This window comes from Rhinopithecus bieti, unplaced genomic scaffold (genome assembly GCF_001698545.2).
Source record: "Rhinopithecus bieti isolate Rb0 unplaced genomic scaffold, ASM169854v2 scaffold_64503, whole genome shotgun sequence".
Lineage (NCBI taxonomy): Eukaryota > Metazoa > Chordata > Mammalia > Primates > Cercopithecidae > Rhinopithecus > Rhinopithecus bieti.
In genome coordinates, this window is record NW_016825208.1 from 181073 (window position 1) to 204736 (window position 23664).

Genomic DNA, 23664 nt, shown 5'->3' on the forward strand with positions numbered 1-23664 from the left:
CTGGGAGGGAACAATCCAGATCCCAAAGAGAAACCAGTGTTTCTGTTGCTGAGAGAGGCAATTAACAGAGTGGGACCCCAGGGTGGAGGTCCTTGTGTGTAGGGAAGCAGGGCTGGGGAGGTTGGCAACCATGTATGAGCTGTGAGCCAGGACACCTAGGCCAAGGAGGGGCAGGGAGGTCAAGGAAAGGAGCCAGGGCGGGGGACACCCAGCTTCCTCTGGGACACTCATTCAAGTGGCACCTGTTGCCACAGACCGCATTAGGAATGAGGGTGGAATGTGGAGGTTTATTGTCTCCACAACCACTAGCCCAGCCTGTTTCTGCTGTCCCCCACCCCACTACCAGGATAAAGGGCTGGCTGTCTTGGGGCTGAGGGAGATTCGGGTGCTGAGCAGGATGCAGGGCCGCATGGCAGGGAGCTGCGCTCCCCTGGGCCTGCTTCTGGTCTGTCTTCATCTCCCAGGTACGGAGGCCATGATGCCCTTGGGCAGGAGAGACTGGAGGTCCCCCAGGAAACAGGAATTAAGGAAAAGGGTAAAGGCAGGAGGGTACACATTTAGGGAAAAGGAAGAATAGGCACAGGGGAAGCAAAGGGAACCAGGAATCGGGGAAGGGAAACCATTGGCTGCTTTATCTTCCCTTTCCTCAGGCCTCTTTGCCCGGAGCATTGGTGTTGTGGAGGAGAAAGTTTCCCAAAACTTGGGGGCCAACTTGCCTCAGCTTGGACAACCTTCCTTGACTGGTCCCCCTAACTCTGAACATCCTCAGCCCGCTCTGGACCCGAGGTCTAATGATTTGGCAAGGGCTCCTCTGAAGTTCAGCGTGCCTCCATCAGATGGCTTCCCACCTGCAGGAGGCTCTGCAGTGCAGAGGTGGCCTCCATCCGGGAGGCTGCTTGCGGTGGATTCCTGGCCGCCTGAGGATCCTTGGCAGATGATGGCTGCTGCGGCTGCCGACCGCCTGAGGGAAGCGCTGCCTGAAGAACTCTCTTACCTCTCCAGTGCTGCGGCCCTCGCTCCGGGCAGTGGCCCTTTGCCTGGGGAGTCTTCTCCTGACGCCACAGACCTCTCACCCGAGGCTTCACACCTCCACCAGGACTCGGAGTCCAGACGACTGCCGCGTTCTAATCCACTGGGACCCGAAGGAAAAATCCTTTCCCAACGCCCTCCCTGGTCTCTCATCCATAGGATTCTGCCTGATCACCCCTGGGGGACCCTGAATCCCAGTGTGTCCTGGGGAGGTGGAGGCCCTGGGACTGGTTGGGGAACAAGGCCCATGCCACACCCTGGGGGAATCTGGGGTATGCAATAATCAACCCCTAGGTACAGCTGGGGGGAATTATTTAATCGGTATCCAGGAGGCAGCTGGGGGAATATTAATCGGTATCCCAGGAGGCAGCTGGGGGAATATTAAATCAGGGAGGGTATCCAGGAGCAGCTGGGGGAATATTCATCTATACCCAGGTATCAATACCCCATTTCCTCCCGGAGTTCTCCACCCTCCTGGCTCTTCTTGGAACATCCCAGCTGGCTTCCCTAATCCTCCAAGCCCTGGGTTGCAGTGGGGCTAGAGCACATAGAGGGAAACCCAACATTGGGAGTTAGAGTCCTCCTCCCGCCCCTTGCTGTGTGGGCTCAATCCAGGCCCTGTCAGCATGTTTCCAGCCCTATCCCCACTTTTCAATGCCTCCCTTGCTCATCTCCAATAAAATAAAAGCACTTATGGAATTTGCTTCTTCTTGGTGTCTTTGTTTCTGGGCATAAGCTGAAGTGAGTCTGTTCACTCCTGTTTTCTAGCCATCTCCACGGCCCTCTAGGGGCCCCTGCAGACGCTCTCTTGCTATACCCATCCTTTGCAAAGGATCAACGCCCAAGTGCTTGAGGGTGGAGCCTCACCCTGGCCAGGTGGGAGAGTCTCAGCCAGGTGGGAGAGCTGTTCCAGAATTGTGCTGGAATCTGAAAGGGGGAGGAGGGACAGCAGGACTAATTGAGACGGCACCTGCAGCAGAAGGAAGGTGGCTCCAGGGCCAGGTGGACAGGATTCCTCGCAATTCACAGAAACAGGAAGCCAAAAGTCACAAAGTCTATGCTTCACTTGTCTTTTCTTCCCCGGAAAGTCAAGCTTCTTGGAAGTGGAGGATACATTGATCTCCTCCCTTACATGCATCACTTAGCACATTGTGTCCCAGAGAACCACAGACTTTGAACATTTGCTGAGTAAATAGCAGACCTCGATAAAGGAAAAGAGAAAAGGGAGAAAGGAAAGGGAGAAAAAAACCTTGGAGCCAACAGTCCCACCTGGGGTGGCATTTGATGCTTTCATGCCCAAGTGATGACGCAGTCTCAGCCTTTGGTCACTGTATTGTCTCTCCCGCCCTCCCTTTGGTTTTCCCAGGAGCTCAGCATCCTCACACAGGAGTTGGAGTGAGGGCAGCCAAGGGTCAGGCTACAAAAGCACAGAAGAATTAGCAGGTGCGGTTGGAGGTGATTTGGTTCTGGATTTGCTCTCCCCTGTGCCGCGCCTGCAGTGTTCCAGGTGTATGTACTCTCCATTCAGCCAGGTCCCTGGGAATTGAGCAGCTTGTGGGAGGGGAGAAAGGAGTAGGAAAAACACCAGAACTCAAGGGATAGGGAGCTGCCTGCCTGCCCGAGTGGGAGAGGGGCGTTTCCAGAGAAGATGTCCAGTCCCAGCGTCTGCCGTAAGGCTCCATCCTACACTGAGAAGTCCTCCCTGGAACACCTTCCTCAGAGCCCACCTTCCGCATCACCAAGCACACGCCCTTCTTCATCACCTCAACCTCTTCACCTGATTCTTTTCCCATCTTGGACTCTCTTGGTTTCTCCCTGCCCTAGGGTGAGGGATTCCATTCCTGTTTTCGGCACCTGCCTCTTCCACCAGCCCAAGGTCATTCTCTCAAGCCTGGAGTCTCATTTCTCTCTGTCCCTCCTCCTGGTTGCCTCTTCTCCATAGTTATTTCTATTCACACATTTAAATTTGGTGTCAACAGTCCCCTGGTCTGTTCCCCAGACTCACTGGAGCATAAGCACCATGAGGACAGGGGCTTTGTCTCTTTAACTCACTGCTGCACCCCCCCAACACCAAGAACAGGGTCCGGACCAGGGCAGGCACTCAGCACGCACTGAAGGAATGCTTGATCCTCTCTCTCTGTCCCTGCCCCTCTCTTATCCTCTCTCTACTTCCACTCAATTCCTGAGCCACATGGCTACACCCGGAGTCTAATCTACACTCCTGCTGTGGCCCTCCCAGAGCCTCACTGACATTTTTCACCAACCTCATGAAGTCCATCTCAGCATTAAAATGCTCTGTGCGTTTCATTGTTTAACCTTCATTACTCTCTGTGAGGAAGGTATTATAAGATTTTTGCAGCCGGGCACGGTGGCTCACGCCTGTAATCCCAGCACTTTGGGAGGTCGAGGCAGGCAGATCACCTGAGAAGTTTGAGACCAGCCTAGTCCAACACCGGGAACATGGTAGAACCTCATCTCTACTAAAAATACAAAAATTAGCCAAACGTGGTGCCAGGTCCCTATAATCCCAGCTACTTGGGAGACTGAGGCAGGAGAATCGCTTGAACCCAGGAGTTGGAGGTTGTAGTGAGCTGAGATCGCACCACTGCACTCCAGCCTGGGTGACAGAGTGAGACTGTCTCAAAAAAAAAAAGATTTTTACAGATGGAGGAACTGAGATTTAGAGAGATTAAGCAACTCACGCAGGGTGACAAGTGACAGAGGCGGTGACTCAAACCTCATTTTTTCTCATTATCTGTCCAGGGATTATTCAAGTACAATATGCAATTAACAGAAATAACAACAAACTTTTATTATATTTACATATAGGCCAGGTCCCGGACAAGGCACTTCCACACACACCCTTCCAGCAAATCCTCACAACAACCCCACTGGGTGGGCACTGCTGGGCCCACTGCACAGGGAAGACACTGAGGCCCAGAGAGGATGGGGAGCCGAGGCTCACACACAGGCAGCACTGAACCAGGGCAGTGAAGTCCATCTGACGCTTGGTGCTGGTGGCTCAGGGAAGATGGGCTGCAACAGTGGAGGGTCCCTGGGGGATGTGGCCAGTGCCCTCAGGGTGGTCTTTGGCTTAAGGTTAGTTGTTGCTTAAAAAGTGGTGGAACTGGGCATGGTGGCTCATGTCTGTAATTTCAGCACTTTGGGAGGCTGAGGCAGGAGGATTCCTTGAGCCCAGGAGTTCTAGACCAGCCTAGGGCAACATAGGGTGACCTCATCTCTACAAATAGTAATTTAAAAATTAGCTTGTGCACTTAAAAAAACAAATTAAGAGTAGGCCGGGTATGGTGGCTCACACCTGTAATCCCAGTACTTTGGGAGGCCAAGGCAGGCGGAGACCAGCCTGGCCAATGTGGTGAAACCCCATCTCTACTAAAAATACAAAAATTAGCCGGGCATGGTGCTGCATGCCTGTAATTCCAGCTAGAGGAGAGGTTGAGGCATGAGAATTGCTTGAACCTGGGAGATGGAGGTTGCCGTGAGCCAAGATTGTGCCACTGCACTCCAGCCAGCTTGGGCAACAGGGTGAGACTCTGTCTCAAAAAAAAAAAAAAAAAAAAAAAAAAAAAAAAAAAAAAAAAAAATCATCATCATAAGAGCAAAAAAAAAAAAACAAAAAAAATATTAGCTTGGCACGGTGTTGTGCCTGTGGTCCCAGCTACTCTTGAGAAGCTGAGGTGGGAGATCACCTTGAGCCTGGGAGGTCGAGGCTGCAGTGAGCCATGATCATTCCACTGCACTCTAGCCTGGGTGACAGGGCAAGACTCTAAAAAAAAAAGAAAGAAAGAAAGGCAGCTCACACCTGTAATCACAGCACTTTGGGAGGCTGAGGAGGGTGGACCACCTGAGGTTAGGAGTTCAAGACCAGCCTGGCCAACATGTTGCAACCCCATCGCTACTAAAAATAAAAAATTAGCCAGGTGTGGTGGTGGGCGCCTGTAATCCCAGCTACTCAGGAGGCTAAGGTAGGGGAATTGCTTGAACCCGGAAGGCAGAGGTTGCAGTGAGCTGAGATCACGCCATTGTACTCCAGCCTGGGTGACGAGAGGGAAGCTCCATCTCAGAAAAACAACAATAACAACAACAACAACAAAAACCCAAAAACCAAACAACAACAACTACAACAAAAGAGAGGGAATGTTTTCAGTAATCTGCGATACAAGAAAGGTCCTAATGTTTGCAACAGGGACTACCGGCATACTGATTTTTACATTTTGATTAGTGGTTAATTGGTGGAAGTGGTGGCTGGAGTAGCAGGAGTCATTCATTTCTCCTATCCTAGGAGGGCACTTAACCAGAAGTTAGGAAACCGAGGTTCCCCTTCTGCCACACAACTTTCTGTGCCAGGTCACCTCAGGCAAGTCATTGACCTCTGTGGCCCTTTGTTTTCTCATCTGTAACATGGGATGAAAGCAGATGTCCAGCCTCTCTCACAGGGTTGTTAGGAAGTTTAGGTAAGATAACGATAAGGTGCCTTAGAGACTGAAAACCCTGAGCCATGGTAAGGGATAGATCCTAATGCAGTGCATTGTCCCAGTGAGGCGGTCCACACGATAGTTCTTAATCCCACAGAGGAGGGCTGGTCTGGTGCAGTGGCTGTCGCTGACATCACAGTCGATTGATAAGGTTGATGTGATGCTTTGCACTGGGAATTACACTCCAGAGAATGACTCCAAGTTCAAAAGGAAGAGTTGAGTGGCTTCTCATTTAAATATTTCATCCCGCAAACAAACTGCATTCACTCAGCCGTGTGTCAGTAAAAAAAGACATTTTTCACGTACACATACACTGTTGGGTGATGATAATAATAATATCATGTATTATTTCCTTTGTGTATTTACCATGAATTAAATGTTACAGGGTTACTTCAATTCTTAGAATTCTATGATGTGCTTACTCTTTTTTTTTTTTTTTTTTTTTTTTTTGTATCGATAGAGATCTCGCTTGTTGCCCAGGTTGTCTTGAACTCCTGGCCTCAAGTGATCCTCCTGCCTCGGCCTTCCAAAGTGCTGGGATTACAGGCGTGAGCGACCATGACCAGCCTAAGTGAATTAATGTTTGATTCTAGATAATCTCTAGCTAGACAAGCCCCACTGTGGAAAGGTGGTAGCAACAAGTTGTGAAATAATTTTGAGACCATTTAGTTCTTCTTGGCCTCGGCCTCAGGATGGCAGTTGTGACTGATGGAGCAGGTGTTTTTTTTTTGTTTTGTTTTTTGTTTTTTTTTCTTACTTTCTGTTTTTTTGTTTTTTTGTTTTTTGTTTTTTGTTTGTTTGTTTGTTTTGTTTTTTTTTTTGAGATGGAGTCTCGCTCTGTTGCCAGGCTGGAGTGCAGTGACGTGATCTCAGCTTACTGCAACCTCCGACTCCCTGGTTCAAGAGATTCCCCTGCCTCAGCCTCCCGAGTAGATGGGATTACAGGCGTGCGCCACTATGCCCAGCTAATTTTTGTATTTTTAGTAGAAACGGGGTTTCACCATGTTGGCCAGGATGGTCTGGATCTCCTGACCTCGTGATCTGCTTGCCTCAGCCTCCCAAATCCCTCGGCCTGGGATTACAGGCGTGAGCCATCATGCCCGGCCAGAGGGTGGTTTCTTTAGCACCTCTTCCTCTATCCCTCCTTTCTCTGAATCCTGTGCTTAAATCACTCCCTGGCTACTCAGGACCATAATCCCTCTTGCCTCACGTAGTCAAAACCCACTTCTCTTGAGTCTCTCTGTCCACTGTGACATTGTCATATGATGAATTCAGGAGAACTAACTCTGTTAGTGATTACTAGGTGCAAAGATGATGAGTCTAGGAAGATAAAATCTATCTAGTATGTTAGTGGCCCCTTTAACATCTGTCACCAGCCTTCAAGCTCAGGTGCCCCTCTGTTTCCCTGGGACACCCTCTCAGTATCTAAAGGACATTAAGGCATTTCTACTTAATGTAATTTTGTTTCTCTTATGAATTTATTAAACAAACAGCATTTAAGCATTAAATAATATTCTTCTATTTATATACTATCTACACAACTAATACATATACATTTATGGATTTAATAATCCAAACTGATTTAAACATTAAATATTGATTTTAGACTTAAACTCATTTAAGCATTTAATTAAAATCTTGCATTTAGCTGGGCACAGTGGCTCATACCTGTAATCCCAGCACTTTAGGAGGCCGAGGAGGATAGATCACCTGAGGTCAGGAGTTCAAGACCAGCCTGACCAACATGGTGAAACCCTGTCTTTACTAAAAATACAAAAATTAGCTAGGCATGGTGGCAAGTGCCTATAATCCCAGCTACTCAGGAGGCTGAGGCAGGAGAATCACTTGAACCCAGGAAGCAGAGGTTGCAGTGAGCCGAAATCATGCCATTATACTCCAGCCTGGGTGACAAGAACAAGACTCCGTCTTAAAAAAAAAATTGCATTTAATATATAGGATTCTCTGAAATGTCTGAAACCCCCTAAGAAGCAAACAAATGCATTTTTTTTTTTTTTCAGATGGGGTTTCGCTCTTGTTGCCCGGGCTGGAGTGCAATGGCGCAATCTCAGCTCACTGCAACCTCTGCCTGCTGAGTTCAAGCAATTCTCCTGCCTCAGCCTCCCGAGTAGCTGGGATTACAGGTATGCACTACCAGACCCAGCTAATTTTTTATTTTTAGTAGAGACGGGGTTTCACCATGTTGGTCAGGCTGGTTTCAAACTCCTGATGTCAGTTGATCCACCCGCCTTGGCCTCCCAAACTGCTGGGATTACAGATGTGAGCCACTGAACCCGGCTTACAAATGCAATTATTCTTATTATTTTATTTTTATTTTTTGGAGACGGTGTTTTCCTCTATCACCCAGGCTGTAGTGGAGTGGCACTATCAGGGCTCACTGCAGCCTCAATCTCCTGAGCTCAAGGAGTCCTCCCGCCTCAGCCTTCCAAGTAACTGGGACAACAGGCCTGCACCACTGCACCTGGCTAACTTTTAATTTTATAGAGATGGGGTCTCACTGTGTTGCTCAGACTGATCTTGAACTCCTGGCCTCAAATGATCCTGCCACCTCAGCCTCCCAAAGTGCTGGGATTACAGGCATGAGCCACTGTGCCCAGCCTGGAACACTAATTTTTTTTTTTTTTTTTTTTTTTTTTTTAAGATGGAGTCTCACTCTGTCACCCTGGCTGGAGTGCAAGGGCATGATCTTGACTCACTGCAACCTCCGCCTCGCAGGTTCAGGTGATTCTCCTGCCTCAGCTTTCCCAGTAGCTGAGACTACAGGTGCGCACCACTGCACCTGGCTGATTTTTTTGTATTTTTAGTAGAGACAGGGTTTCACCATATTGGCCAGGCTAATCCTGAACTCCTGACCTCGTGATCCGCCCACCTCAGCCTTCCAAAGTGCTGAGATTACAGGCGTGAGCCACCGTGCCCGGCCTTGGAACACTAACTTTTAACAACTATCTGCACACAGAAAAGCATCATCACAAGAACCAAAAATCAGGTGAGCAATCACAGTAACTGGATTTAACTTCACATCACTAAAAGAGACTGGAGGAGGGCAGGACAGTCTTGAATTGTGATGCCCCCTTCCATCCTCCCTGGCAGTGTCCCTGCAGCATGGAAAGAGAATCTTTGCACTTTGGGGAGGGAGGGCACAGGAGTGAGGGGACTTTACATTGAAATCACCGCTGCCCTGTCATAGCAGAGAGCAAAGTCATGCTGGGCTCGGCCAGCACCTGCACATGGAGGGAGCATCTGGACCAGCCCTAGCCAGAGGGAAATCGCCTATCCAGTGGTTGGAATTTGAGTTTCTCGGCAAGCCTCACCACCATGGGCCAAAGTGCTCTAGTGTCCTAGGTAAACTTGAAAGCCAGTCTAGGCTGGACACGGTGGCTCACACCTGTAATCCCAGCAGTTGGGGAAGCTGAGGCAGGAGGGACACTTGAGCCCAGGAATCTGAGACCAGCCTGGGCAACATAGAGAGGCCATATATCTACAAAAGGCAAAAAAGGAAAGGCAGTCTAGGACACAAGGACTGGAATTCCTAGACAACTCCCAGTGCTGGGCTGGACTTACAGCCAATGGACTAGGGCTGCACTTGACCTAGGGAGACACCAGCCGGTATGGCTAAGGGAGGGCTTGTGCCACCCCTTCTCCAATCACAGGCAGTGCAGCCCCTAGCAACAAAAGTGACTCCTTCCTTCTGCTTAAGGATTGGCGAGCAACGAGTAAAGAGGACTTGGTCTTGCACCTTGGATACCAGCTCAGCCACAGTAGGACAGGGCACTGGGCAGAGTCATGAGGCCCCCATTCCAGGCCCTAGCTCCCAGATGACATTTTTAGACACACCTGGGCCAAAAGGGAAGCTGCTGCCTTGAAGAGAAGGGCTCACTACTTGCAGGATCCATCACCTGCTGACTAAAGAGCCCTTGGGCCCTGAATAACTAGCAGCAATAACCAGGTAGTACACTGTGGGCCTTGGGTGAGACTCTGAGATGTGCTGGCTTCAGGAGTGACCCAGCACATTCCCAGCTATGGTGGCTATGGTGAAAGACTCCTGAGGTTCCAGAAAAGCGGAGGGAAAAGTAAAGGGGACTTTGTCTTGTACCTTAGGCACCAGCTCAGTCATGGTAGGGTAGAGAAACAAGCCGTCTCTTGGAGTCCCCGAGTCTAGGTGTAGATTCTGTCCTGGACCTGCCCCTCTGGCTCAGGGCAGGTCCAGAGGGGAGCCTGTTGCCCTGAAAGGTAAGTCTCAGGCTTGGCAATATTCACCACAAGCTGATGGAAGAGCCTTTGGGCTTTAATTTTAATTTTAATTTTTTTTGAGACGGAGTCTTGCTGTCACCCACACTGGAGTGCAGTGGTGCCATCTGGGCTCACTGCAACCTCTGTCTCCTGGGTTCAAGAGGTTCTCCTGCTTCAGCCTCCCAAGTAGCTGGGATTACAGGCACCCACCACCACACCCGGCTAATTTTTGTATTTTTAGTAGAGACAGGGTTTCACCATGTTGGTCAGGCTGGTCTTGACCTCCTGACCTCAAGCGATCCACCTGCCTCAGTCTCCCAAAGTGCTGGGATTACAGGCGCGAGGCACCATGGCCGGCCGCCTTTGGGCTTTAAGTGAACATTGGTGGTGGCCTGGCAGAATTGCTGTGGACTGGTGGTGGTGGTCGCCGTAGGGAGAGGCTCCACTGCCTGAGGAAAGGGGAGGGATGAGTGGGAGGGATTTTGTATTGTGATGTGAGTGCCCGCTTACCCACAGTAGAGTAGAACAGAACGTCAAGTAAATTACCAAAGTTTTTGACTCCAATCCGTGGCTCCCAGACAGCATCTCTGGACAAGCTCTTGGCCTAGAGGAACTTGTTGCCCTGAAGGGAAGGCCCTTGGCCAAGATCCAGTGCTGTGCTGGCTTCAAGTCTGACCCAGTGCAGTCCCAGTGGTGGTGGCCACAGGGGTGCTTGTGTCACCACACCCCCAGCTCCAGGTGGCTCAGCACAGAGCGAGAGAGACTGTATGTTTGGGAGAAAGTAAGCAAAAAGAACAAGCATCTATGCCTGATAATCCAGAAAATTCTTCCAGCTCTTATCCAAGACCACCAAGAGAGTACTTCTAAGAGTCTGCGAAACCACAGTATTATTGGGTTTCCCAAGAAGGACAGGCACAAACAAGCCCAGGTCTGTGAAGACTACAATAAATACCTAACTCTTCAATGCCCAGATACCAACAAACGTCTATAAGCATCAATACCATCATGACCTCATCAAATGAACTAAATAGGCTATCAGGGACCAAGCCTGGAGAAAAAGAGATACATGATCTTTCAGACAAAGAATTCAAAATAGATATTTTGAGGGAACTAAGAGAAATTAAAGGGCCGGGTGCAGTGGCTCATGCCTGAAATCCCAGCACTTTGGGAGGCCGAGAAGGGCGGATCATGAGATCAGGGGATCAAGACCATCCTGGCTAACACAGTGAAACCCCATTTCTACTAAAAATACAAAAAATTAGCCAGGTGTGGTGGCATGTACCTGTAGTTGGCCCATTGTACTGTAGTCCCACGCCTACTCAGGGAGGCTGAGGCTAGGAGAATGCTTGAATCCAGGAGTCGGGAGGTTGCAGTCGAGCCGAGATCGCGCCACTGCCAACTCCCAGCCTTGGGCTGACAGAGTGACTCTGTCTCAAAAAAAAAAAAAAAAAAAAAAATTCAAGATAGCGTGGAGAAAGAATTCAGAATTGTATCAGATAAATTTAACAAAGATTGAAATAATTAAAAAGAATCGGCAGAAATTCTACAGTTGAAAAATACAATTGACATGCTGAAGAATGTATGACTCTTTTGAAATTTTTTTTTCTTTTTCCTTTTCTTTCTTTTTTCCTTTCTTTCTTTTGGGGCAGGGGACAAAGTCTTACTCTATCACCCAGGCTGGAGTGCAGTGGCACCATCCCAGTTCACTGCAACCTCCGTCTCCTGGGTTCAAGAGGTTCTCCTGCCTCAGCCTCCCGAGTAGCTGGGATTAAAGGTGCCCACCACCACGCCTGGCTAATTTTTGTATTTTTAGTAGAGATGGGGTTTCACCGTGTTGGCCAGGCTGGTTTCAAACTCCTGATCTCAGTTGATCCGCCTGCCTTGGCCTTTTAAAGTGCTAGGATTTCAGGTGTGAGCCACTGTGCCCAGCCTTTTTAAAATTTTATTTATTTTAATCTTTCAGAAAAGACAGAATCTCTGAATAGTAGAATTAGTCAAGCAGAAGAATTGTGAGCCTGAAGACAGGCTACTTGAAAATACAGAGTTGGCGGGGCGCGGTGGCTCAAGCCTGTAATCCCAGCACTTTGAGAGGCTGAGACGGGCGGATCACGAGGTCAGGAGATCGAGACCATCCTGGCTAACATGGTGAAACCCCGTCTCTACTAAAAGAATACAAAAAACTAGCCGGGCAAGGTGGCGGGCGCCTGTAGTCCCAGCTACTCGGGAGGCTGAGGCAGGAGAATGGCGTAAACCCAGGAAGCGGAGGTTGCAGTGAGCCGAGATCGCGCCACTGCACTCCAGCCTGGGCGACAGAGCGAGACTCTGTCTCAAAAAAAAAAAAAAAAAAGAAAATACAGAGTCAGAGGAGACAAAAGAAAAAATAATAAAAAACAATGAAGCCTATAAGATCTAGAACACAGCCTCAAAAGGGCAAATCTAAGAGTTATTGGCTTTAAAGAGAAGGTAGGGAAGAGATAGAGGTAGAAAGTTTATTCGAAGAAATAACAGAATTTCCCAAACCTATTGAAAGATATCAACATTCAAATACAAGAAGGTACTAGAATGCCGGGCAGATTAAACTCAAAGACTACCTCAAGGCATTTAATAACTAAACTCCCAAAGCATCAATAAGTCTGGCAGCAGATTCTTCAGTGGAAGCCTTACAGGTCAGGAGACAGTGGCATGACATATTTCAAGTGCTGAAGGAAAAAACTTTTACCCTACAATAGTATATCCAGTGAAAATATCCTTCAAGCCTAAAGGAGAAATAAAGACATTTTCAGACAAACAAAAGCTGAGGGATTTCATCAACACCAGACCAGTCTTACAAGAAATGCTCAAGGGAGTTCTTTAATCTGAAGGAAAAGGATGTTAATGAATGAAAATAAATCTCATTACAAAACTCATGGGTAATAGCAAAGTATACAGAAAAACACAGAATAGTGTAACACTGTAATGGGGCAGGTAAACTACTCTTGTCTTGAAGTAGAAAGACTAAATGATGAACCAATAGAAAATAATAACTATAGTTTATTGCAGCACTGTTCACAATAGCCAAGATTTGGAAGCAACTAAAGTGTACATCAACAGATGAACAGATAAAGAAAATGTCCATATACATAATGGAGTACTATTCAGCCATAAAAAGAATGGTATCTTGTCATTTGCAACAATATGGTTGGAATTGGAGGTCTTTATGTTAGATGAAATAAGCCAGGCATAGAAAGACAAACATCACATGTTCTCACTTATTTGTGGGATCTAAAATCAAAACAACTGAACTCATGGACAGAGACAGTAGAAGGATGGTTACCAAAGGCTGGGAAGAGTAGAGGGGCTGTGGGGGACACGTGGGGATGGTTAATGGGACAAAAAAAAATAGCTAGAAAGCATGAATAAGACCTAGTATTTGATAGCACAACAGGAAGATTATAGTCAATAATAACTTTTAAATTTTTTTTTAATTTTTTTTTTATTTTTTAGATGGAATCTCCCTCTGTTGCCCAGGCTGGAGTGTAGTGGCACCTTCTCAGCTCACTGCAGCCTCCGCCTCCTGGGCTTCAATGATTCTTCTGCCTCAGCCTCCCAGGTAGCTGGGATTACAGGCGCCTGCCACCATGCCCAATTAATTTTTGTGTTTTTAGTAAAGATGGGATTTCACCATGTTGGCCAGGCTGGTCTCAAACTCCTGACCTCAGGTGATCCACTTGCTTCGGCCTCTCAAAGTGTTAGGAGTACAGGCATGAGCCACTGCACCCAGCTGATAATAACTTAATTGTACATTTAAAACTAACTACAAGAGTATAATTGCATTGTTTGTAACACAAAGGATTAATGCTTGAAAGGATGGATACCCAATTTTCCATGATGTGATTATGACACACTGCATGCCTGCACCGAAATATCTCATGTACCCCATAAACATATATACCTACAGTGTACTCACAAAATTTAAAAAAAATTTAATAAAATAATAAAATGAGGCCAGGTGTGGTGGCTCACTCCTGTAATCCCAGCACTTTGGGAGGCCAAGGCAGGTGGATTACCTGAGGTTGGGAGTTTGAGACCAGCCTTGCCAACGTGGAGAAACTCTGTCTCTACTAAAAATACAAAATTAGCCAGGTGTGGTGGCGCATGCCTGTAATCCCAGCTACTCGAGAGGCTGAGGCAGGAGAATTGCTTGAATCCAGGAGGCAGAAGGTTGCAGTGAGGGGAGATTGCACCACTGCACTTCAGCCTGGGCAACAAGAGCAAAACTCTGTCTCAAAATAAATAAATAAATAAATAAAATAAAATGAAATAAAAATAAATAAATGTACAACACCAGGGAGTAGTTTTTAGTATACTCATGGAGTTACAAAACCAACACCATAATCAATTTCAGAACATTTTCATCAACCCCAAAAGAAAGCCCAAACCCATGAGCAGTCACTCTCAATTTCCTGGCAACCCTCTCGTGCTCCACCTCGGCCCTAAGCAGCCACTCATGTACTTTTTGTCTCTAAGGACTTACCTATTCTGTACATTTCATATAAATGGAATAATACAACATGTGGTCGTTGTGACTGGCTTCTTTCATTTAGCACAATGTTTTCAAGGTTCATCCATGTTGTAGCACATATCAGTACTTTATTTCTTTTTATTTTCAAATTCATTCGTATTCTAGTGTATGGCTGTATATATCACATTTTATTTTCCATTCATCAGTTGATGGACATTTAGGCCATTTCCATTTTTGTTGTTGTTGTCATTGTTGTTGTTTGGCTATTTATTATGAATAATGCTGCTATGAACATTTGTGAACAAGTTCTTGTGTAGACATAGATTTTCATTTTTCTGGGCTATAAACCTAGAAGTAGGATTGCTGAGTCATACAGTACCTCCATGTTCAACCTTTGGAGGAACAGTCAGACTATTTACCAAAGTGCTGTACCATTTCACACTTCAACAGCTGTGTATGAGAGTTCCAATTTTTCCACACCCTTGTCAACACTTATTATTATCTCTCTTTTTACTATAGCCAGCCTAGTGGGTGTGAAATTATATCTCATTGAGAAATATAACTGTTTTTAGTTAGGTACACATCTTTTACATAAATTTTAGAATTTTGCGGGCCAGGCACGGTGGCTCACACCTGTAATCCCAGCACTTTGGGAGGCCAAAGAGAATGGATCACCTGAGGTCAGGTGTTCAAGACCAGTCTGGCCAACATGGCAAAACCCTGTCTCTACTAAAAAAAAACAAAAATTAGCTGGGCGTGGTGGCACGCACCTGTAATCCCAGCTACTCAGAAGGTTGAGGCATGAGAATCGCTTGAACCCAGGAGGTGGAAGTTGCAGTGAGTGGAGATCAGGCCATTGCATTCCAGCCTGGGCGACAGAGCACGACTTCGTCTCAAAATCTTTAATAATCTCTCTTGACCATTATTACATAATCACTTTTTCTCTCATTATGATATATACTGACTTGATCTGTTAGCAGTATTAAATCTTATGCATATCTTATTTGTATTTTATTATAACTAGTAGGGCAATTTAAATATTCAATATTCTAGAAGATGAAGAATTGGGTTCACTTGGTTAGCTCTTCTTTTTAGTGATATTTTTGGTTAATTTATTGTCTTGGTAACTACTATTGAAACTCCCTTCTCTTTCATTATTGCCTCTGACATCATCTCATGTCAGACGTTCTTATTTCTGCTAACGTTCATACTTATAGCAGGGCTGTTACTGGCAGTGAATCCATAGGGGTCTGCAGCAACCTCAGTTCTTACCTCCTCAGAAGAAAGAATTTGACTGAGGGGCATAAGGCAGAAGGAGAGACCGAGGCAAGTTTTAGAGCAGGAGTGAAAGTTTAATTAAAGGCTTTAGAGCAGGAAGGAAAGTACATTTGGAAGAGGGCCAAGTGAACGACTTTAGAGATCAAGTGTGCGGTTTGATCTTTTGACTTGGATTTTGTTTTGTTTTGTTTTTTGTTTTTTTTTTGAGATGGAGTCTCAGTCTGTCACCCAGGCTGGAGTGCAGTGGTGCGATCTCAGCTCACTGCAACCTACGCCTCCCGGGTTCAAGCGATTCTCCTGCCTCAGCCTCCCAAGTGGCTGGGATTACAGGTGTGCACCACCAAGCCAGGCTAATTTTTGTATTTTTAGTAGAGACAGGGTTTCGCCATGTTGGTCAGGCTGATCTCAAACTCCTGACCTCAGGTGATGCACCCACCTTGGCCTCCCAAAGTGCTGGGATTACAGGGGTGCCACTGCGCCCGGCCTGACTTGGGGTTTTATACATGGCATGCTTCGGGGTCTCGGTGTCCCTTCTCCCTTGATTCTTCCCTTGGGCTGGGTGTCCACATGTGCAGTGGCCTGCCAGCCCTTGGAAAGGGCTGCATGCACAGTGTGTTTACTGGAGTTGTACGCACGCTCACTTGAGGCGTTCTTCCCTTGCCAGTCTAGCATTCCTAAAGGAAGGACATAGGCCAGTTAAACTCTGCCGTTTTGCCTCTTAGTGAGCACGCTTGAGTCCACTCGCCCAACTCCTGAGATCTTATCAGGAAGCTGCTGATCACCAATTTCAGGTTTTTTCTATCTATTGGGAGGCTGCCTGTCCCTGGCGCCAGCTGTTACCAGTTATTATTTTAGAGAAACAGTTAATAACCGCCTGGCCATCACCTGATGCTCGCCTGACATTCCTGGTGGGTGTGTGTGTGGCAGGGAGCCCTGTGCTGCTCTGCTCATGCCTGACTAGCTGCCTACTATAACAGGGCTACTGGGCTTTCTCAGCATTCTCTGTGGGTTTTCTGCTTACACAGACGAAAGCAAGCACCTATCTTTGCTTTATAAACAGACATACAATTAACAGAAGAGACACAATGAATAGTTCCCTTTTTATTAAAATAAAATTTTAAAACTCAATTCTTCTCCATTACAGTCATCTTTTGTGCCCTTTCTGTGAATTTTTATCTGTTATTATCGTGATTTCATGGCCTGCCACAGATTCAATTTGCTTCAATTAACCATAATTATCATTCCTCCCCCCAACTTCTTTCTTTCATGCCCAATTGTCAACTTGAATAATGGGAGCTCTTTTAAGTTGGCTCCTTTGTCCTTTTTAGCACTGTCCTTGACTTTCTTTCTTTCTTTTCTTTTTTTTTTTTTTCTTTTTGAGACAGGGTCTCACTGTTGTCCAGGTTGGAGTGGCACAATCCCGGCTCACTGCAGTCTTGACCTTCCTAGGCTCAGATGATCCTCCTATCTCAGTCTCCCAAGTAGCTGGGACTGTAGGCACGCATCACCATGCCCAGCCACTTTTTGCATTTTTTGTAGAGATGGGGTTTCACCATGTTGCCCAGGCTGGTCTTAAACCCCTGTGCTCAAGTGATCCGTTCGTCTCGGCCTCCCAAAGTGCTGGGATTACAGGCGTGAGCCACTGTGCCCAGCCCGTCCTTCACATTCTTAAAGTCGTCCTTGCTCTCTGGCAACAATAGAACATTCAAGTCCTGTCCTGATTCTTTCCTTCTCTGAGACATGGAATCAGTTGTCATCTAAGCCTTGCATTCTAAGGGTCCTAGTTTCTATAAATGAAGAACAGTATTTGAAACCAAAGGCTAGGTCCTGGGGGTCCACATGACAGTTAGTGACAAAGCTACTACCTCCCCTGTTGGCCACTTTTTTGTTTGTTTGTTTGTTTGTTTGAGACAGAGTCTCGCTGTGTTGCCAGGCTGGAGTGCAGTGGTGCCCTCTTGGCTTACTGTAACCTCAACCTCCCAGGCTCAAGCAATCCTCCCACCTCAGCCTCCCAAGTAGCTGGGCCTACAAGTGCACCACCAGGCCTGGCTAATTTTTTTTTTTTTTTTTTAATAGAGACAGGTTTTCTTCATGTTGCCCAGGCTGGTCTCAAACTCCTGGACTGAAGCCATCTGCCCATCTCAACCTCCCAAAATGCTGGGATTACAAGTGTGATCCACTGTGCCTGGCCGATAGTTGGCGACTTTTAAGATAGACTTTAATGTCAAATTTGCTAACTTAACATGCTATTTGCTGTATCCTACTTGTATTAGAGAGAGTAGGGTAGCACTCATCATGAAAACTTTCCACATCACTGAGAGACAACGAGGGGACCATACCCAGGTTTATGCAGGAATGAAGTGAAGGAACATGTGGAAGTCTGGAGAGTGTGAATTAGGCCACACTCCATGTAAGGTGAGGTCAGCTGGGAAACCAGTCCACTGTAGAGATTTTGAAGTCATAGTTTGAAATAAGATGAAGTGCTTAGTGATTTTTCCACCTGTTATTTTCAACTAGCAAAGACCTGTTTGAGCTACAATCATTCAGGATGTGACCATGTGTCCCCCATCCCCAAAAGATATGCTGAAGTCTTAATCCCTGGTACCTCAGAATGTGATCTGATTTGGAAATAGGGTCTTTATAGAGGTAATCAAGTTAAAACGAGGTCATTAGGGAGAGCCTTAATCCAGTAGAATCTGTGTCTTTATTTAAAAAGCTACTAGCCGGGCATGGTGGTGCATGCCTGTAGTCCCAGCTACTTAAGAGGCTGAGATGGGAGAACTGCTTGAGCCCAGGAGTTCGAGGATGGAGTGAGCTATGATCATGCCACTGACTGCACTCCAGCCTAAGTAACAGAGCAAGGTCTCATCTCTTAAAAAAAAAAGGCAGGAGTTGTGTGAAATCCTGAGGGTGGAGCCTGGAGCATCTGCAGGACCCAAGAAAGTGTCCACAGAGAGGGGCCAAGGGGTGGGGGTGCTGGTGCTGACGCTGCAGAGCCTTCTAGGCCTTCTTAGGGATTTGGCGTTTTATCTGTATCTGCAGAACCAGGGTTGCACTGATGGCAAGCCAAGATGCATTGTGTTTGCTAGGGGCTGCCAAGTCGCCAAGAGAGGAAATGACTCTGCAGATGGTTCTGCAGGGCCTGGCACAGGGCGAGTTTCCTGCATGAGGGAGGTGCTTTTATTTAATTGTTAAATTTGTTTCCTGTTTATGCCCTTCTTTCTCATACAGGGATGTTCATGGCCTTCTGCCTGGGTGGTGACAGCAATCTCCTAATTGGCCTCATACTCACAGGCTCTGCCTCCTCCAGCCCATGCTATAAGTCAGCTCATCAGACCTCTCCCCTGCTCAGGTACTGGCTGGCTGCAGAGCCTGCAGCTTGCACAGAAGGTGGTTCCTGTGTGGCTGACTGCCCCTCCAGGCTCTGTCTGTGTCTTGTCCTCACCCTCACCCCTGTTCCTGCCCTCTGTCGGGCAGACACCACTGGTGGAACTCTTGAACATTTGCAGAACCAATGACTGAATGCACCAGGGCCCTGCCAGCCACCCCACCCTGCGCGCGTCTGCAGCTCTTCACCACTCTGCACTTTGGTTCTGCGATTCGCCCACCTCCTCTTTCTCTGACTGTTAAATGGAACATTCGTTTGCTAGATTCCAGTTCCAGAAGCTTTTAACAAAACTTAAGGAATCCTAGAAGGGTACAGTAAGAGGAATGGAAGAAGGAAAGAAGTTAAAGTGTGTTTGGTGGCCGGGCACGGTGGCTCACGCCTATAATCCCAGCACTTTGGGAGGCCAAGGCGGGAGGATCACTTGAAGTCAGGAATTCAAGACCAGCCTGGTCAACATGGCAAAACCCCATGTCCACTAAAAATATGAAAATTAGCCAGGCGTAGTGGCGGGCAACTGTAATCCCAGCTACTCAGAAAGCTGAGGCATGAGAATTGCTTGAACCCCAGAGGCGGAGGTTGCAGTGAGCTGAGACCACGCTACTGCACTCCAGCCTGGGTGACAGAGTGAGACTCCATCTCCAAAAATAAATAAATAAATAAATAAATAAATATGATTTGTCAGGGGAAAGACTAAAGCTACTGAATAACCTTTGATGTTAAATAAAATGATAACTTTAAATAGATGTAAGGGAAATCACTAATTAGACCAGAACTAAAGATCCACATTTTAAACTACTGGAAGGGCTGAAACAACAGCATAGAGAGCAACCCTTTCAGTGAAAATCAGGGGAAAAAATGATACTCAGAAAAAATAAAGTAACATAGACATAGAAGTTTATCTCTTTTTAAAATAGAGTATTCATGTTCCATGAAACTGCTGGTGATAATTTTTAAACAGTGTATTCATGGAGAAAGCTCTGATAAGACGTTATTTCGGGGTTATTTCTTGGTGGTAGAAGCTTTTCAGGACTTTTCAACTTTTTACTTTGTACTTTTACAAAGACCTGTATAGTACTAGGTTTGCAATAAAAACAAAACAAACACACACAAAAGCCCATTCATCTGCAAACAACTCATTGTTCAAGTCTTTCCTGACCCTCCCACTGAACTCCCAGGCCCATGGTGACTTTCTCATGACATTGAATAATTATAGTTATAACTACTGTAACTAATGGACCAGGCACTAAGCTCTCTAAGCTTCATCTTCCTTATCTGTAAAGTGGGGATAGTCAGAGTTCCCATGTGATACGGTCGTTGAGATGACTCAACCAAATATTTGTATATGAAATTCTTAGCATCGTGTCTGGCACAGTAAGAACTCAATAACAATTTGCTGCTGTTACCACTATTATTATAATTTATTTTATTTTTTTGAGTGACAGAGTGTCATTCTGTCCCCCAGGCTGGAGTGCAGTGGCATGATCTTGGCTGACTGCAACCTCCACCTGCCGGGTTCAAAGGATTCTCCTCCCTTAGCCTCCTGAGTAGCTGGGACTATGCCCCTGGCTAATTTTTTTCTTATTTTTATTTTTTGAGACTCACTCTGTCGCCCCAAGCTAGAGTGCAGTGGTGCGATCTCGGCTCACTGCAACGTACGCCTCCCAAGTTCAAGCGATTCTCCTGCCTCAGCCTCCCGAGTAGCCGGGATTGCAGGTGCCGCCTATCATGCCCGACTCATTTTTGTATTTTCAGTAGAGACGGGGTTTCACTATGCTGGGCAGGCTGGTCTTGAACTCCTGACCTCGGGTGATCCACCCACCTCAGTCTCCCAAAGTGCTGGGATTACAGGTGTGAGTCACTGTGCCTGGCCTAATCTTTGTATTTTTAGAAGAGAAGGGGGGGGGGGTCTCACCATGTTGGCCAGGCTGGCCTAGAACTCCTGACCTCAGGTGATCTGCCCACCTTGGCCTCCAAAAGTGCTGGGATTACAGGTGTGAGCCACTGCACCCAGCCTCTAACTTACTTTAATTCCAAACATCCTTCCAAAGTAAGCATTATGAACTTTGTAAATGATGAAAATGGCTCAGAGAGGTTAAGTAATTTGCCTAAAGTCACACAGCTAGTAAAGAATTTCCTGGGACATTACATGAAAGTTAATCAGCTACGAATGAAAGTTGTGGGGAATCTGTGCACAGTGAATGAGAGGCACTATCTGGGAAAGGCACTGTAGATGGTGCTAAGGAAATTGGGGAGTAAATAAATCCAATCAAAGGTAGCCCAGGGGAAGCATGCATGGATAAAGACTAGACCTAAGGAAGCAAAAATCAAATCCATGATACTAGGTTCCAACTGAAGAAAGAATGTGGCTGCAGAAGAGGGTGGCCTTTATGGAATCTAGGAAAGGGGAGCTCAAGGGACAAGAATCATGAGCTGTTTAGTCATTGTTCCCTGCAGGGGAACATGCAGACGGGTATGTTCTGGCCATGAGTATTCTGTTGTAAACTATTTTTATTTTATTTTCTTAATTTTCTTTAATAGAGGCAGGGTCTGGCTATGTTACCCAGGCTGATCTCCTGGGCTCAAGCGATTCTCCCACCTCAGCCTCCCTAAGAGATTACAGGTGTGAGCCACCACGCCCGGCCATAACCTGCTTTTAATCAGCAGCTGCAAAATGGCTATGACATCAAGTGTGTAATAACATTGAACTCACAGTCATGCTTTACATATCAAAAGATGGGTGGAGAGAGACTTCTTACGTCAGTTTGATGGAAGAATATGTGTGCCGTCTATTTCATGTACACTAGAATCAATCCCTGGATTAAGCCAGACCAGTGGCATGGGCACACAGCATGGGATTGCACTGATCTGACTGATTCTGCCGGAACATGGTGCCACCAGCTGTAACAGGAACACTGGAAGAAATGAATAAATCCTATGAAAACTTGTATTTATGGCAGGGGTGTGGCTGAGATGTTGTTCACTTTATCACACCCCTTCTAGTCAAGGGAGACCAGCGGGACTTTTCCTTAGTTCAGCTAAAGACGGAATTCTTTGTCCCACAGCCATGAAAATTCAGGCTCACAGATAATTTGAATGGTGAGTGAGACAGGGTTTCATTGGATGAAAAGAAAAGGGGGAAACAGGGACTCTCACTAGGCCAGAGTCCCTGCTAGAGCGCTTCCCACCCAACATTCAACCCCCAGGTTCCACACACGAAGAAGAGGGGCCAGGCTGCTCCCTGCTGCAAAGGGCGCAAACTTCCTGAGGCTCCACCTCAGTGGGCAGGCTGGTTGGAGTTTCTCCCTGGAGCCCCCTCCACCTGGCTGTCTCACTACTTCTGAGACTTTGGTCTCTTTACCTTCTGGACACTGGGAGCCATGTAATGGTTGTGTTTCCCTCTTTGAATTGGCTTCTAGAGAGCTCATTTCCAAATCTGTGACCCCCACCCACAACACAGCATGATGTTTATAGTAATCTCACTGGTTTTATCTGATTTTTCTAACTCTTCACTTGCCTTTGTATTTTTTTTCTTTTTTCTTTTTTTTTTTTTTTGGAGATTTTGGGGTCTCACTCATAGCTCACTGCAGTTTCAAACTCCTGGGCTCAAATGATCTTCCAGCCTAAGCCTTCCGAGGAAGTAGCTGGGACTACAGGCATGTGCTCCAACAGCCTGGCTAATTCATTTTATTGTTTTTTAGAAATGAGATCTGGCTATGTTGACCAGGCTGGGCAGTCTCAAACTCCTGGCCTCAAGCAATCCTCCTGCCTTAGCCTCCAGAGTAGGTGGAGTTACAGGCAGGCACCACCAGGCTCAGCCCTAGATGTAATTTTTCATTCTATTATATTGTGTTTAAGCTATTTTAGATTTTGTTTAAAACAAGGTTGGTATAGATACATACAGTGTTTTATTCCTGGACTGGGTTTTACTATGACCTGGATGAAATACTCCTAAAATACCTACCTCTCTTAACTTTGATTTATTGGTCACCCAGCAACAGATTTTCATTGGCAGTCAACTTTTCTTTTCAGGTATCTTGCTACTCGTTTATTTATTTTGTCATTTCACTGGTTCCATTCACTAGTTTCCGTATTTCATTGCATCCTTTTTTGCTCTTGCATTTTGTTTTTTTATTTTTATGTCATTCTTTTAATTTTATATCACATTTATGTAATGTGGTTTTTTCTTAACTTTTGAAACTGTTTTGAAGTAAATTTCATTAAAAATTCCTTTTTTTAGCCAGGCGCGGTGGCTCACTCCTATAATCCCAGCATTTTGGGAGGGTGAGGCGGGCAGATCACCTGAGGTTGGGAGTTTGAGACCAGCCTGACCAACATGGAGAAACCCCGTCTCTACTAAAAATACAAAAATTAGCCAGGCGTGGTGGTGCATGCCTGTAATCCTAGCTACTAGGGAGGCTGAGGCAGGACAATCGCTTGAACCTGGGAGGTGGAGGTTGCAGTGAGCCGAGATCACACCATTGTACTCTAGCCTGGGCAACAGGAGCAAAACTCTGTCTCAAAAAAAAAAAAAAAAAAACTATTTATTTATTTTCTGAGACAAGTTCTGGCTCTATCACTCAGGCTGGAGTGTAGTGGTACAATCATGGCTCACTGCAGCCTGGACCTCCTGGGTTCAAACGATCCTCCCACCTCAGCCTCCCAAGTAGCTGGACTAGAGGCGTACACCAATATGCCTGGCTAATTTTTGTATTTTTAGTACAGAT

At 46.5% G+C, this 23664-nt stretch overlaps 1 protein-coding gene across 1 annotated transcript; it reads left to right on the forward strand.

The window, feature by feature from the left end:
* Window positions 1-397: 397 nt before the first annotated feature.
* CUNH6orf15 (chromosome unknown C6orf15 homolog) lies at window positions 398-1571 on the forward strand. Its single transcript, XM_017862914.1, is given in 3 exon segments — window positions 398-464; window positions 651-1387; window positions 1389-1571. Coding segments are annotated over 3 exon segments (987 nt in total).
* Window positions 1572-23664: the final 22093 nt, after the last annotated feature.